This window comes from Oenanthe melanoleuca, chromosome 17, assembly GCF_029582105.1.
Source record: "Oenanthe melanoleuca isolate GR-GAL-2019-014 chromosome 17, OMel1.0, whole genome shotgun sequence".
Classification (NCBI taxonomy): Eukaryota; Metazoa; Chordata; class Aves; order Passeriformes; family Muscicapidae; genus Oenanthe; species Oenanthe melanoleuca.
Genome location: NC_079350.1, coordinates 9,725,447 through 9,740,768, shown reverse-complemented (window position 1 = coordinate 9,740,768; position 15,322 = coordinate 9,725,447). Strand labels below are relative to the sequence as shown.

The 15,322-nt window shown below is 50.4% G+C and overlaps 1 protein-coding gene across 2 annotated transcripts in view; it reads left to right on the top strand.

Annotated features, from left to right (window-relative positions):
* The window catches only part of NSMF (NMDA receptor synaptonuclear signaling and neuronal migration factor), a 42,321-nt gene that overhangs the window by 12,894 nt on the left and 14,105 nt on the right, over positions 1-15,322 (top strand). For both annotated transcript variants that reach the window (XM_056505349.1, XM_056505348.1), the window contains 4 exons: positions 5,512-5,979; positions 8,626-8,701; positions 13,318-13,370; positions 15,214-15,303. In XM_056505349.1, the coding sequence (XP_056361324.1) occupies positions 5,559-5,979; positions 8,626-8,701; positions 13,318-13,370; positions 15,214-15,303 (640 nt within the window). In that variant the 5' untranslated portion in view covers positions 5,512-5,558. The remainder of the gene's footprint in view (positions 1-5,511; positions 5,980-8,625; positions 8,702-13,317; positions 13,371-15,213; positions 15,304-15,322) is intronic.

The following is a 15,322-nucleotide window of genomic DNA, read 5'->3' as shown; positions in this document are numbered from 1 at the left end:
AAACTGGAAAAGCTGCTTTTTAAGCTCAAAAAAAAAATGTCATCTTTGTATCTTTCCTTTGTTTTTTTGCATGATGTTTCATTCATCAATGTGAGTGTGTAAGGAGGCCCTTGTGAGCTTCCCCAAGCCAGGTGGCAGTGGGGAGGAGTTGGGTGCTCTGTGTGTGGAGGGAGCAGCCAGGCACAGAGGAGCTTCCTGATGCTGCCAGACTGGCATGGGGTTAGAGAAACCCCAGGTGGGGCTTCACAGGTGCTTCAGGCTGAGAAACCTGTGAGCTGAGCTTCCTGTGCCAGCAGGAAGGAGAGCTGCAGCTGTGCCCTGCTGTGAGGGAGACATTCCATTTCCTGGGTTTAGACTGGAGCTGCCAGCCCAGCCTGCTTCAGGGTAAGCACCAGGTTGGCCTTTTCCTCTGGAGGGTGTTAGTGCTGTCCCCAGGACAGACCAGCAGTGCAGCTGGCCCTGCTCTCAGTGTATCCCTGTGCTGATGAGGTGGAGGAGCCCTTTTTGGCCCCCATGCTCTGAGCTCAGGACAGAGCAGGGCTGTGAAATCTCATCTCTGAGGGCTTCAGGCCACTTCCAGCATCAGCCAGTGCAGGGATGGTGTGGGTGTATCCTGCAACTTGCTGTGGAATCTGTTGTTGGCTTAGGAAGGGGCACAGTGTTGCCATGGAGATGCTGAGGCCGGTGATGGAGCTGCCACTTGCTCCTTTGGGTCGTGTCTCACAGTAGCAATTTCATCTATTCACATTAATGTTACAGGCCAGACTGAAAGGTTACTCACCTATGAGACACCAGGTCAATGCTATCTCGAGTTTGTTTGTTTTTGGAGCCCATTTGAGCAGGGAAGACTAATTGGAACCATTTTGTCATAGTTAAGTGACCTTCTGGTTTCTCAGAGCAGCTCCCTTCCAGGAGCAGCCTTTGCCTGTTCCCTGTGGCTTTGCCAGGGAGGGTGTGATGTTCCCTTCTTGGGGCAGTGGGGTCAGGGTGCCAGTAAAGTCATGTGGGGCTGGCTTGGTCAGGTAACCGCAGTGAACACTGTGCACAGCTCAGGAAAGACAAGGAGCTGCTGGAGAGGGTCTGGCAGAGGCTGCAGAGGTGGTGAGGGGTCTGGAGCATGTCTCATATGGGGGGACACTGCAGGAGCTGGGTCTGGTTAGTCTGGAGCAGAGAAGTCTCAGAGAGGATCTGATTAGTGCACAGAAATATCTCCAGGGGTGTCAGAGGATGGTGCCAGACTCTGTTCAGTGGTTCTAGTTGGAACTTAATTGTCATAAACATCAGGTCCAGAGAGTTCCAGCTGAGGAGGAACAGGGAAGAAAGAACTGTCTCTCTGAATTCTTTTTTGCTGAGATGATAGATGTTCTTTTAATACGTGTATCTGGATTCCCCTTTGCCACTCTGCCTCTGATGCTGGAGCAGAGGCTTTAAATCTAAGGTGCTTTAATCATCAGTTTAGCTGCTAAATACAGGAATAAATTTGGAGCTTCTGTCTGTGCCTTGTGGCAGTATTCTGCCTTGATTTATAAACTTCTCATCCCACAGGGTCACAAGGCAGTCTGCAGAAGGCAGAGTTGTGGATGGGCATCAGTCAGCTGGGGCTGATCCCAGCATGTTCCCTGCTCTGGAGGAATGTGGTGGCAGTGACAGGAAAATGTGCAAGTCCTGTCTCAGTTCAGTCAGAGTGAGTGCTCAAGCTAGAGTTACTGAATGAGAAAGGATGTAGTGTAAGTATCTAATACTAATAAATGCCTAATTATCTGGAGCTACATGTCCTGAGAATGTGGGTTCTTTTTTTCCCAAGACACTGCCAGTTGCCCAGCACAGATTGTCACTGCTGTCAGTCTTTGGTCATGCACGTGCCCTGTGTTGGGCAGTGCTGTGTGGAAGGTGAGGAAAGAAATGTCAGACAGAATCAAGGGAAGCCAGAAAACCAAAAAGATGAGTGTTCAAGTACATAATGAGAAGGGTGAGAAGTGGTTTGGCCCTCACAGCTGGATGTCAAGCACTGCTGGACTTGGCCCAGGTAGGCAGGGAAGTGGTGGAAATACCACCTGGATGTGTCTGGACACCCAATCTACAGATAAACACGCTGGTCTTCCTCCCTCTGTCCTGCTGCTCAGTTCCTCATGCACAATAAATCCATGTAGAGCAGGAATCAAGGTGAAAAGAGCCCGAGGAACCTGATTTACCTGGTCCTAAGTAGCTTTGCAGCTGTGTGAGACCCAGGTGCTGCTGCTGAAGGCAGGTGGGGGAGCAGGGTCATTCCCAGGGCAGCTCCATCCAGGCTGGAGAGGAGGGAGCTGTGCCAGGCTGCCCAGTCCCACTGGCCAGGGCTGCTGTGGCAGGTGATGGAGCAGCTGGCAGTGGGAGAGGTGGCAAGAGCAGTGTGAAGATGAAAAGAAGGGAGCAGCAGCTCGAGGAGAGGAGGCAGCTCCAGTCACTGCTGAGCTCCCTTGCTTCTCCTCACCCAGCATCCCTGTGGCTCAGCTCTAATCCAGCCCTGATTTCTGGACCAGCCTGCCTTCTTTCCTAGCAGAAGCAAACTTAGCCTCACATGCCATCATGGCCACTGTGCAGTGCTTTGGCACCTGAATCCTCTTCAGTGCAAGCACAGACAGGGGTCACTGGTCACATCCTGGGGCTGCTGGGGTGTGTGACCTGGTGTATGTGAGTGCACAGACTCCTGAAATGGTGTGGATTCTGTTCTACAGGCCAATAATTCATTATGATGGATGTTTGAATCTTTTCCTTCCACACCATTTTTTTCTGCAGCTAAATTCTTTATTAACGACTACTCTTGAATAAAGCTTCGTATTCCCTTGGCATATGAAGGTGCATCTCCAGTGTGTAATTACTGAAGGTGCTAAATTGAATGAAAATGAAGAATTATCCAATTGTTTTACAAAAAGAAAGCACACTGGTGTGCTGGCAGCCCTTTGAAGTGTAGATCATGAAAACTCCTACATAAGTACAAGTGAAAACACCTTGAGGAGGGGACAAGTAAGGTACAAAGAAATAATTATCCTCACTTTTTGCATGCTAGATGAGGTAGGTAGTTTATGTTAAATATATCTGGTCAATCCTGCCAGGATTTTGGTAAAAAATTGACTCTTACTTGAAACAAGTCATGGCCCCCTGAGATGTCTGTAAATTTTATGGGGCTGAGGAGACCTCAGTGCTTATAAAACAAACTGATCTCTTTGCTCTTGTGATCATCAGCATTTTCAGGCATATTGTGCTTTGAGGACTTCATTTTTCCATTTAGCCACAGATCCCAGGGCTCAGGAGTTCCTGGATCTCTGGATTCCAGAGCTGTCAGTGTGTGAGTGAAGGTGACACTCCTGTGTGCTCCCTCTGAGGAGGCTGTGCATCTCCCAAACAAGTATCAGTTTCAGGAGGAACAGGGACAGCTGTCAGCCACGATTTTGTGGTGTCTTAAGAAATCTGTAGCATCACTGTGCCCACACAGATTAGTAAATTTGACAAGTTGAGACGAGTACTCAGAGCTGGCCTTTGTTTTTAATTTTAAAAATGGTTTGTTTGGCACTATTAGTGAGCACAGATCTTGGCAGATCTCAAGGAGTCATTTGGTGGTGTTTTCCCAAGACATGCCCACTCTAGAGCACAGTTAATCCTGGAGCTGGGGAGGATCTGGGCTGCTGGAGAGCAGATGCAGGCGCCTGCTGCCTCTTGAGGGGTGATGTGGTTTGAGAGACTCTGGGGCCTGTGAGAGCCCTCTGCACTCTCCTGTGACACTGTGCCCTGCAGGCTTTGGGATGACAGCCTGTGCAGCACCTTCTTCCACAGGAATGGCCCTTGTTGTCATCAGTTCCTCCTGGAGCAGGTGCAGATGTCCACACTGACCATGGGGCAAGCAGAGCCCTGCCAGCCCTTCACATTACCTGGGCACTGAGGGGCACTACCCCTCACCACGCCTGGATGTGGATTTTTAATTTGGTGTGAAACCTGGCCAGAGCATCAGCTGCAGGTTTAAAAGGCACAGTTCTTTATTCAGAGCTCCTCCAGTGTCTCCTCCTGGCCAGCTGCAGGAGTTACACAGCTCCAGTAGCCAGAGACTGTGAGACAAATGAAAGGAAACCTGACTTGTGTCAGCCTGAACCGCCCTGACAGTCACTTCTTGAGCAGAGTGGCCAGAGAGTGATTTATTTCCTCCTAATGGTGCTGGAAGAAGTTGTATCTTAAGCAGAAAAATGAGGCAAGGGTGACACCCTGTACTGGTACCAGCTCAGTTCTGGTTGCAGACAGAGCAGAGGAAGAGCTCTGGGCAATGTGAGCATGTTCCAGAATGATTTCAGATTCAAAAGCTGACTGTGTATGGCCTCAGCTTGGGAGGGCTCCTCTCCAGGGGGCACAGGAGCACTTCATGGGCAGCAGAATGTGGCAGCAGTGTGAGGTCCATGTTACACACAAGCACCACCACCCTTGTCCAGAGGTCATCGCCCTCTTCCTCCTTCACTTCATGGCCAGTTTCAAGGTAGCCAAGCCTTCAAATTGTGGATGAGTTCTTCCAGGTCATGTCTCAGTAGTGAAAGAAGTTATGTTCCTTAAATATCTACTGAAGTAATGGCTTGGGTTTGTTTCCTGCCTGTGTTTTAACTGCTTCTGTCTGTGCTGGACACTAATGATTTCATTTTTTGGGTAATAGTCACGTAAATAATGCATTCCCTACTGAGCCTTTTTGCCAGTCCCTGAGCTGCTTCCCATTTGAAGGGAAGTGTAAGAGGTAATTAACAGCCACTTGAAAAAGGATTAGCAGGTGGGTGGGAGCTACTGTTGGGTTCATGCATGGAATTGCCATGGAAATGCTGAGATTTCCTGGCACTTCATCCAGTGTGTGGGCTCCAAAGATAGTTGCACTCATGGGCCTCTCTCCTTTGGATCTTCCTAGCCCGTGGAGGGAGGGGCTGTGTTTTCTACAGGGCAGCTCCCAGGGCAGAGCTGTGGCCACCTGTGAGACCGGGGCGTGCCTGGAGCAGGGTGCTGTGCTGCAGCTGCCAGCTGAAGTCTTGCTGCATTTCTTTCATGTCAAACCACCTGGCAGAAGATCAGGAAAGGGAAAAAGAAAACAAAGCTTGCTGGTTTGCCCCTTTGCCAGTGTTCAGAGTTTGGCACTTGGAGCAGGTGGTGCTGTCCTGGTCCTGCAGACTGTGACCAGCTGTGTAGCCCTTGTGTGCTGAGCAGGGCTGCAGCTGAACCAGAGCTGCCATGCATGGCAGCATTTCCAGGCTGGGCAATGAGACCTGCATTTGCTTCTAGAGTTGTTGGGTGGCCACACTTGCTTAAAATATTGGCCTCTCTGTGGGAAATCTCTGATTTCAGTGCCTGCGCTGGAGGTTTAGAAGGTGGTGATGGGCACACGTTCACCTGAAGCAGTTCTGGTGGGGACCTCCTGCATCTGTCTCCCCTGCACAGCAGCAGCAAAGAGCCTCCTGAATCTGCCAGTGTCTGTGGGGCTTTGCTTTAAGGAAAATGTGCCTTTTGTTTCAGATCACCTGCTAGCAGACTCCTACATCGGGCAGGAGGACTCCCCTGAGATGCAGCAGGTGGCCCAGAACAAGCGCAGGCTCTCGGTCATCTCGGACGGCAAATTCGAGAGGAGCTTCGCCGAGGAGCAGGCGGAGAAGATGCCGAGCGAGGGCCCCAAGCCTCGGGTGTACACCATCTCTGGGGAGAGGCCCATGCTGTCAGAGCAGGAGAGTGACAGCATGGAGCTGGTGGTGATGAAGGGGGCTGCCCACGAGGAGTGCCACCACGGGCAGCACGCGCACGGCGCGCACGGCGCGCGGCACTGCAAGGCCTGGCCCGGCGGCCGCCAGGGCTCCAAGGAGTGCCCCAGCTGCAGCAGGCTGGCTGCCCCTTCCCAGCAGTCCATTGAGCTGGAGCAGCACCCCCCTGCAGAGGCTGGGTGGCACAGGAAAAGGCTGGAGAGGATGTACAGCGTGGATCGAGTGTCTGGTGAGTGAGTGCTGGGTGATGCCTGTCTCATCCCAGCACAGGGGTTCTGATCCCTTCTGGTGTCCTGGGGCAAAGGATTTTCCTGGGAAGGGGTTGGCAGTGGAGAAGTCTGAGTAAGCTGAACTCAGTTGGAGGCCAGCTTGTCCCAGCTCCTGATCATCAGTGGCTGCTCTGAGTGGTTTTCATGACTCCATGCAGCTCGTTTTCTGAGAAAGAAGAGCAAAAGAGAAAGAAGCTCTGCCAAAGCTCTGCATCCATGCTCATCCCAGAGGCATCCTCTCTCTGCCTCTTGCTGGGCAGGGGAAATCTTTGTGAACTGCTCTGTGGGAGCATCAGGTTATGGTGTTCTGTACTTCAGTGTGTTCCCAAAAGTCGTCTTTGCAGGGCTGGAAGCCACTCATGTAGTGCCAGCTCATGAGCTCCCACAAGTGCTAGCAAAGAACAGTGTTGGACTTTTTCTCCTTTCTTTTCTCCTTTCTTTCCTCATTTCTTCCCTGCATCTTTGGCATCACTGAATCTGGATTTTGGTGCTGAGTTTCTGATGCCTGACACCATTCCAGGGAAGCCCAAGCTATCCTCTCCTGGGCTGCTCCCAGCATCTGATACAGACACATCCACCCATGGACAGAGGTGCTGGGGTTTGGGTGCAGTGGGGAGTGCTGGAGATGCTGGATGTGGTGGTGGTGTGCACCTCCAGTCTTACTAGGCCCCTGGCTTCTCCAGTGTTTCCTCACAGTTGGTGGTGACAAGAAAGGAGAAGCAGCTTCTCTGCCTGGCCAGGAAGGATGTGCTGCCTGCTCCTGGCAGCAACAATCTGCATTTTAATTCAGTGAGTGAGCTCTGGAGCTGAGCTGTACTGCCCAGTCCCACCTGTGGGCTCCTCTGCTGATGTTCTATCCTCCAAGGGTTCCAAATCCTTTGTTCTGCATTGAGTGCTGTGTGAAGGGCAGGGATGTTTTTCCTGTTAACTCCAGTCTATGAGAAAAGGAGAGAAAGCTCCCAGCGATGGTGCAGGCAAAGCCTCCTAAGGATATTGGCTGTTGTTCATAAATTCTGCTTTGAACCAAAGCCTGTGGCTTAGAAGCTGTAAAACACATTAAGAGATTGTCAGTCCTTTGAGATGAGTAGTCCCTGAGAAACCTGTACAGAATTGTTGGCTAAAAAGGAATTTGTACAACTTCTCCTTCGCCACTTCTTTGGGTTGGAGGCTTCAAACAAGTAACTCATTTACAGTCTGAGTTATTCTGCTTTGCTCCTGCCTCTGTGTTTTGGAGGAGAGCAGACTTTGGGACTGCATCAGAAGTCTTTAGCATACTGGAATGCAGTTTCATTTGACATACATATATATATATTTCCTTGGAGTTCCTTTAAACAAGACTTGATGTAAACTGTGAGCTGAGAAGGAGTGTCTGGTACAGCTTTCTATAGATTTCTTGGAAACTGCACTTTAAAGGAAGGCTCCCCAGGTGCAGTTAGCATTTTTTGCATCTGTAATTGCAGCCACTTTCTGTACTTTGAGGGAATAATCTGTAGGATATGATGATCTATACAAAACATTTGTTAAGATAGCTTGTCTGTAGTAGTTATGCCTGCAGTGGGCATGTGGAGTTTGACTGGGCTTGGGCCAATGAAAGTGAATTAAAAAATACCTTGACAATGCCAGGATATGAAATATTGTTAGATTATTAGAATGACTGAGGCAAGACACAGTCAGCAACATGGAGCAAGGCATTAGGCAAGGGAGCCACAAATTGGGTGTGAATCAGGATGAAAAATCAGGTTCCCCCAAGCCCAGGCATGCAGTCCACTGAGGTCTCACAGTGTTGTGGCACTGGATTTCAGTACCCCTCTGATTGCCTGCCTGACTCCAGCCTGAGAGCTGTCAGCAGGAGCTGCTGCTTGGGCAGGTTCCTCCTCCTGGTCACCACACACTTCATTAGTGACTTACTTTGCTTTTTGTCTTAGTGGTCATTCAGTGAAGGTGTCCTAATGCCCTGGAATTAGGGAAAAAATACCCAATTGGTTTGGGCAGGGCAGTTTACAAAGAGAGGTGCCTAAATCAGCTCAGTTACCTGCAGGTTGTGGAGGTGATGGGTGGTTTGATTTCCAAACCAGGGGAACTCCTGAAGGTCAAGTCACCAGGAGCAGCTGTGAGAGGGGCTTACTGAAACTTCAGTGGCAGAAAAAGTGAGGATATTCCAGGCTTACTGTTCTGAGTGGAAGGTAAATGCTTTTCATCTTCTACTGCCTGTATCAGGAAGAAATGGAGGAATGGGACAGTTTAAATCAATGGTATAAAGGAAAAGGCAAAGACAGGAAAATGCTTTAATGAAAAATGCTTCTTTTCTCTGCTTTTTTTCCTAGTTCAAATGTCAGTTCTGTAATTCCTGGATTATTCCAATCTCCAGTGCTTAAGATAGAGCTTTTATTCTTCACTTAGTAGCCTGATAAACAGGCTTAGCACGAATTTACAGAACACTTGGTGGCAGTGTGCAGTTTAAATGAGGAGGATGAGACTTGAACTCCTGTTCAGTCAGGGCAAGATGCTGAAGGAGAGTCCTGAGAGGAAGAGCTAGGGAAGGAAATGTGGCTGTCTGGGGATGTTTGTGCCTGCTGGGTTCAGGCTTTGCTCTCTCTCTCTTGCAGATGATGTCCCCATACGAACCTGGTTCCCAAAGGAGAACCTCTTCAGTTTTCACACTGCTACTACAACTATGCAAGCGTAAGTGAAACACTGCTGTGGCCTTTGTTCTGTGTCTGAGCCCAGATGTGCTCACAGCTGAGAGCCTGCAGCAGGAGTTGTGTGTTTGCATCACTGCTGAGGGATGAGAAAGAAAGAATGAAAGAAACTTGTCTCTTGTTAATGTTCTTTCCCACTTTCTAGTTCTTTCCTACTGCTCTCATTTGTTTGGTTTTACCTTCTTTAAATCCTTGGGCTACCCTGCTCTTCTCTGCTTCCCTGATGTTTTTTTGTCTGTGACACCGTGGCCTGGCTGCCTCTGCAGGGTCCTGTGGTCACCAGCTGAGACCCTGCACCAGCTGCTTCTGCTGAAGGGAAGTTATCCCAGGCTTGCCCTGCATCCCTCACTCCAGAGAGGTGCCTCCCTCTGGGATAAGATGTAGCCCTGCAGCTCTGCACTGGTCTCACATGTGAAAAAGTGGCAGTAAAACATCTGCAAAGGATGAAGGGCTGTGAGCTAGGAGGAGCCTTTCCCTCCACACTCCACGCAGGTTTTGGTGCCCCTGGGTGCTGTTTTTGGAGGAGGCAGCTCTCAAAGGGCTGAGGAGAGAAAGGGAAGCCTTGTCTCCAGGTTACCCATCTTTCCAGGGAGTGCTGCCTTCCTGGTTTCAAGTATTTCCTACCTGACTGGAAAACCAAGGCAAGCAGGGAAAGGAGATGCTGTTCTGCTTTCCAAGGCCCTTCCCCATCCTTGTTACCTTTTCCATGTGTGTTTCTTTGAATGTTTGGGACACCCTCAGCTCTCTGGATCTCTGTTTTCTTCTTGTCTGATCTGGTGTCCTTTTTCTGCTCTTGTGTCTCTGATGTTTCTTCTTCCCCTTGTGCTTTTCCCTCCCCAAATCCTGAAAAGAAGCTGATTATTTCTCTTGGGATAACCCAGATTGGATCAGACCTGAAAAGATTCATGCAAGGAGGACTGGATCTGGGGTTGAGGAGTGGGGAGGCTGCATCCCCCAGAAAAAAAAAAAATATATATATATTGACTGATAACAATCAATGGTATTTCACAGTAGTGATCTGACCCACAAACCAAGTGCAAAATCAGCACATTTGGACACAGCCTTTGCTGTCTGAATTTGTATTTTCTGGGCAGATTTGTTGCAGGGTGATGGCCCATGGCTGGGCTTACAGGGCTTGAAGGGCAGTGTGGGCTTGGTTTGGGGAGTGATGCTCCGGGAACCCTTGAGGAGCACAATTCCCTTGGTTGATGTGGCTCCTTGGTTAACATTTCTGGAGCTTCTGTGCTGCCTCTAGAAGTGACACAGAAACACCTCCAGAAGTTCAGGGCACCTCCCCAAAGTGGTGGAATGGTTCCCCAGGTGCCTTGTTCTCATCCTGCTGTGCCTGCTCCCTTCATGGAGCAGCAGAGTGGGCCAGCTGAGCAGGGTTTGTTGTGCTGGGAGCAGCTCTCCCTGCTCCAGGAGCTCGTGGTGCTGCAGCCTCACAGGCCACACTCAGCTCTTGTACATCTGCACATCCTCTGGGTCTGCATGGAGCTCACTTTGCATCCAAGCCACATGTCAGCCCTGCCCCAGGGAGGATTGAGCTCAGTCAAGGAATAGTCTCACCACTGAGAAATGTTTAATTTAAAAAGCAATTTCCTTCTACCTAACAAGAAATACTCCTTCTGGAGTGAGAATTCCCTCAGAATGCTGGCTGGGGCTGAGCACTAATGAATTCCTCTTCTCTCTTTTTCCCTGCATCTCCTGGAATCTCTAGCATCTCGTAAGTATAATCTTATTTTTTGTATTTCCTTGTCTGTTGGTGTCCTGGATTAACTCTCCTCTCCTGTCCATGACATTCACTCATGCTTTCCCTGTGCTAGGGGCTGTGTGTCTGCTGGCAGGAGGTTAGGTGGCTACACCTGGTACACCTACATGGATCCACCAAACCATCCTCATCCTCTGAGTGCAGCCCTCAGCTGCTGGCACACTTTGTCCCTCTGGATGCTGGTGTGCAGAGAGAGAGTGGCTGCAGCTCCCAGTCCATTCTGCAGAGCAGGGATGGTGGTTCCTCCTTCGGGCCACATTCGAGGAGCAGCCCTAGGGAGTGAGGAGCTGTGGTTTGAGTGCCCTGACCCACTGCTGCCCAGCCCCCTGGGCAGCTCAACCTCTGTTGTCTGCCTAGAGCTTCCCTGTGTGTGTCCCTTGTCCTGTCCAGCTGCAGGCTGTGGGCTTGGTTAATGGCTTGCAATGGTTTCCCAGGGCGTTCAGGGGCTACGCAGAGAGGAAGAGACGGAAACGAGAGAATGATTCTGCAGCTCTTATCCAGAGGTAGGGCCCCTCCCCAGCTGTGACTGCTGTTGCATGGGCCCTTGGGGTCAGAACTGAACCCTGTGGCATTGCCTGTGGCTGTCCCTGTCTCTGTGCCATCCTGGGGACACTGGCAGTGGCTCTGCTGGAGCTGAGTGATGCTCAGGAGGGCTGATCTCCATCTTCTGGAAGAACACTGTCAAGTTGCTTTTAGCGTTCCACATGATCTGTGCCTCAGGCAGAAAAATACATACTTGAAAAATTAAAGATGCAGTTTCACCATTCCAGTTGGAATTGTAGATCATCACAGAATGGCTTGGATTGGAAGACATGTAAAATATGATCTAGTTCCAACTCCCCTGCCACAGGCAGGCATTCCAGGTTAGATGAATACTGTACCTGCCATTGCTGCATCTACAAATGCACCTCAAAAATCTGAGACCTAGGCAAAATTGACATCTCTAGTGACCAGAAGTCTATTTTTAAGTGTTTTTTTTCAATAATAGAAGGGAAATAAAAGTGGATAGGCACTGATTGCTTGTCCAGGTGTTACAGAAGGGCCTGTTTTCTTTCTGCAGGCTTCCTATGGCACATTACTGACTCACAGTAGGAATCAGAACTGGTTTGGTTTTTAAATGTGCCAAGACTTGTGGCAGCCTACTAAAAAGGATAACACAGTATCTGTGTCATTGGTTTAAAACTGCCATGATCATTTCAGCACTGTTCAAAACCAAGTGGGAGAAAAACATCAGGTTTTCTTAACTGAGAAATTGCCAGGCAATGTCTTTTTTTAGCAACTTCAGAGTGTTGAGGTTTTTTTCATCAGTAACAAAGAGAAATAAAAATCCAAACTAAAGACATTCTAAACAAATAGACAGTGTATCTTTAAAAAGAGGGATTTCTCAGAGTTTGTTAGGCAGAGGCAAGTCTTGGTTAGAAAATGGCTTGTGAGTACAGAAGGAGTTGTGTCCCTTGGGGCTGCATAGCCAGGAGAGAGGATGGAGTCAGGATGTGTCTAAAGGGGCACTTGTCTGATCCCCAGCAGTGAATCTTCATGTACCCAGGCAGAGATAAAATAAGTCTTTGGGAAACATGAATAGCCCAAGCACAGACAGTTTGGCATGGAGTAATGCTGCTCCCAGCTGCTGGTTTTGCTTCTTGCTGGATTGGAGCCTGATGACAACAAGGGATCCCAGGCCAAGAGGGGCAGTGCAGGGGGAGACCTGGCTGCTCTCCCAGAGGACTGGGTTTGTGTGCATCTCCTGACAGGAGCAGATGTTTCTCTGAACAACTTCTTGTCAGTGCTGGGAGTGTCTTTTGGTTGAATCAGTTTGCTGAAGCATCTGCATGGTTGTACCATGTCCTTACTCACCCACTTACCTGTGTGTGAGCCAGACAACTTGTGACTTACCCCTTTCACCAGCTGTGGTGTCTTGCCTGGTGTTTGCCCTGTGTGTTGGGGGGCACAAGGAATCCAGGGAGGCTCCCCCACTCCAGGGGCTCTCTGTCATCCATAGGATTCATGGAGAGGTGATGCTGCTCTTCATGCTGATTCTCCCTGTCTCTTCTGGTGTCCTGTTCTGTCCTGTTCCTGCCTCATGAGTGATGAGAAACTAAGAGACTGGTCCCTTGCACAGGGAGGGCTGGGCAGAGTCCCTTTGCCATGGTCTCTGAGGAGTGGCCAGGACATTCTGTTTCCCACAGACCTGACTCTGGGGTGTAGCTGCTCCCCAGGGCTTTCCCCTGGAGCTGCGTGCTCTGCAGCCCCTCTGGACCTGCCTGCACAGGGAGAGCAGGCCCGTGGGGACAGGCAGCATCACTGACCTCTGCTGTGCCAGGAGGGAGAAGCTGCTTTGGCCCTCCCCAGCTGTGCCTGGAGAGCAGCACAGGCTGCAGGGTTCCCAGCAGCACAGGAGGAGTTTTAGGAGCTGCTGTGTTTGGGAATGAGCACAGCCACGAGCCTGGGCACCCCACGTTCCTGCTGGAGAGAGGGGAGCAGTTTCTGCTCCTTACCAGGAAAAGAGAACACTGCCAGCACAGGCAGTGGGTGTCCTCAGCAAATACAGCACAGGTAAAGCTTAACCAGAGAAAAAGGAAAGCAGCCATGAGCAGGGGGCTGCCCTGTGGGACCCCACTTGCCCTGTCCCACCAGCCCCACTCAACAAACATTACCATCCCCAGCACCAACTCACTGCAGGCTGGGGACCTGGTCTCTAGCTCTGGAATGCCCAGAAGGAAATAGGCCATCATCCCCATTTTATTTTCTTCCTGTTTTCACAGTCCTGCTGGGCCCAGGTGTTGCTCTGTGCCACCTTTCTCAAAGGTTGTGTTTGGCCTTTCTTTCAGGAATTTTCGGAAGCACCTCCGCATGGTGGGGAGCCGAAGGGTTAAAGCACAAAGTAAGTGAGCACCTGGAAGTGTGGCTGTGAGGAGCTTTGTGGGTTTGTGGGAATTCTGTCACACTCAAAAGTGGGTTGAAAGGACCTGGCTTTGGGCTGGAGTGAGGATTTGACCTGTTGGTGCCATTTTACCCTACGAACAAGAAGGCCAGGTGGTTGCAAGTGTTCAGGACATGGATGCCTGGAGGCTGTTCCCAAGGACCCTCTGCTGTGGCTGTGGGACATCCCTGGTGCAAGGTGTGGAAGGAAAGCTGCAGATCTTTGTGCCCTGTGTGGATCACTGGTGTGGAGGCCATCGAGGAGAAACCAAGCTGGGAGTCCAGTAGAGCTCCTGGCCTCTCTTTGCAGCTGTGACCAGCTGTGACTCCATGTGCCACACAGGCTGCTGGCTGTCCCCTCCTCCCCCATCCCACTGCCATCTCCATGGCAGGACCTGGGGGAGAGTTACCTGGTGGGAGCTGAGATGATGGTGGAAGGAAGAAAGAAGAGCATCAGAGAAGAGGTTGGAGCAAGGGGCAATCAGGGAGTGTAATGCCTCACTGGGGAAGAAATCACCTCTTAGACCTACAAAGTGGCAGTTCCCTTTCCCTGGGGAAGGCAATAATCCTCCAAAACTTGGTTGGGCAACTCCCTTAGTGCTGTGGAAGTGCTGTAACCTGCTCCTGGGAGCTGAGGATTGCTCCAGAAGAGAAAGCATCTTGTTCTTCTCACCCCCTGGCAGGCATCATGTACAGAGTGCCCACAGCAAAGCACTGCTGAGTTCAGTTTGCATTCTTTCCTTTCTCATATGCTGTGGGATGTGATCAGCAAAGAGCTTTGCCCTTTCCAGAGTCTTCATTGGCATCTGAGTTAGCATTGCCTGACGTGGACAGGGCTCACCTCCCTGAAACTCAGGCAGCCTCTGCCTCAGGAATTCTTGGGTCATGTTTTCAAAGCTTGCTTTCTGTGCACAGTAGCTAAATGCCTGGATTTAACTGGTAGCTGAGGCTGGAGATCACCTGAAGAACTGAAGATGAGGTTTGTCTCCCCAGACACCCACTGTGGCCACACTTCAGCGAGGGACAGGCTGCTCTTCACTGATCTGCAGTGAATTCCTGTGCTGCTGTTACTCAGTTCCCTGCTGCTCACTCTGTCTGCCACCAGAAATAGGTATTAGTGCCCATAAGTGGCTGCTAATCCTGGCATAATGGCTCTCACATGGGCTTGCCAAGTCAGCCATGGTGGTTGCCAGTTCCCAGGAATTTGCCTGCAGTGCAGCCATCTGAGCCAAGCTCCCTGGATTGTGCTTGGAAGTGCCAGTGCAAACAATACAGCACTCCTTGGGAGGAAAGAAAGCTATGAGTAGTGCTCACAAGAGGGCAGGCAAGCAGAGGCTGAAGGATTTCCTCTTTTGCAACAAAATGTAGAAAGCATGAGCTTTGCAGAGACATCCCCTCCGTGCTGTTTGGTCCAGCTCTGACTGGGATGCCAGTAGGACATGAAGGGAGAACTGACTGGAGAGCTACAGCCTTCTTCTGAGCATGCAGGTGTCACCAGCTGTGCAGTCTGAGCACTTACACTGGCACACTGGACTGGCCTTGGTTAAATTGAGGTTTGAGCTGTGTGCATTTGAGGAGAGACCATCAAGTGTTGTCCTTTTTCTGTGTTCCATGTCCCATCCGTGCACAAGTGGGCACTTTGTCTCTGCTGTGTGGAAAGGACTCATGTTTGGCAAGTGGAAGGACCAGCCCAGGGGAGTCTGTGATGTGTGGCTTTGGTGGCAGTCTGCTGGATGATTTGTTTGCTGGCAGCAGCAGAGGTGCTTTGGGATCTGTTAATGTCGTGCTCTGGTTTTATCCTTTAGCATTTGCCGAACGGCGTGAGAGGAGCTTCAGCAGGTCCTGGAGTGACCCGACTCCCATCAAAGCTGATCCCTTCCATGACTCTCGAGAAAGTGAGTTCTGAGTCCTTTG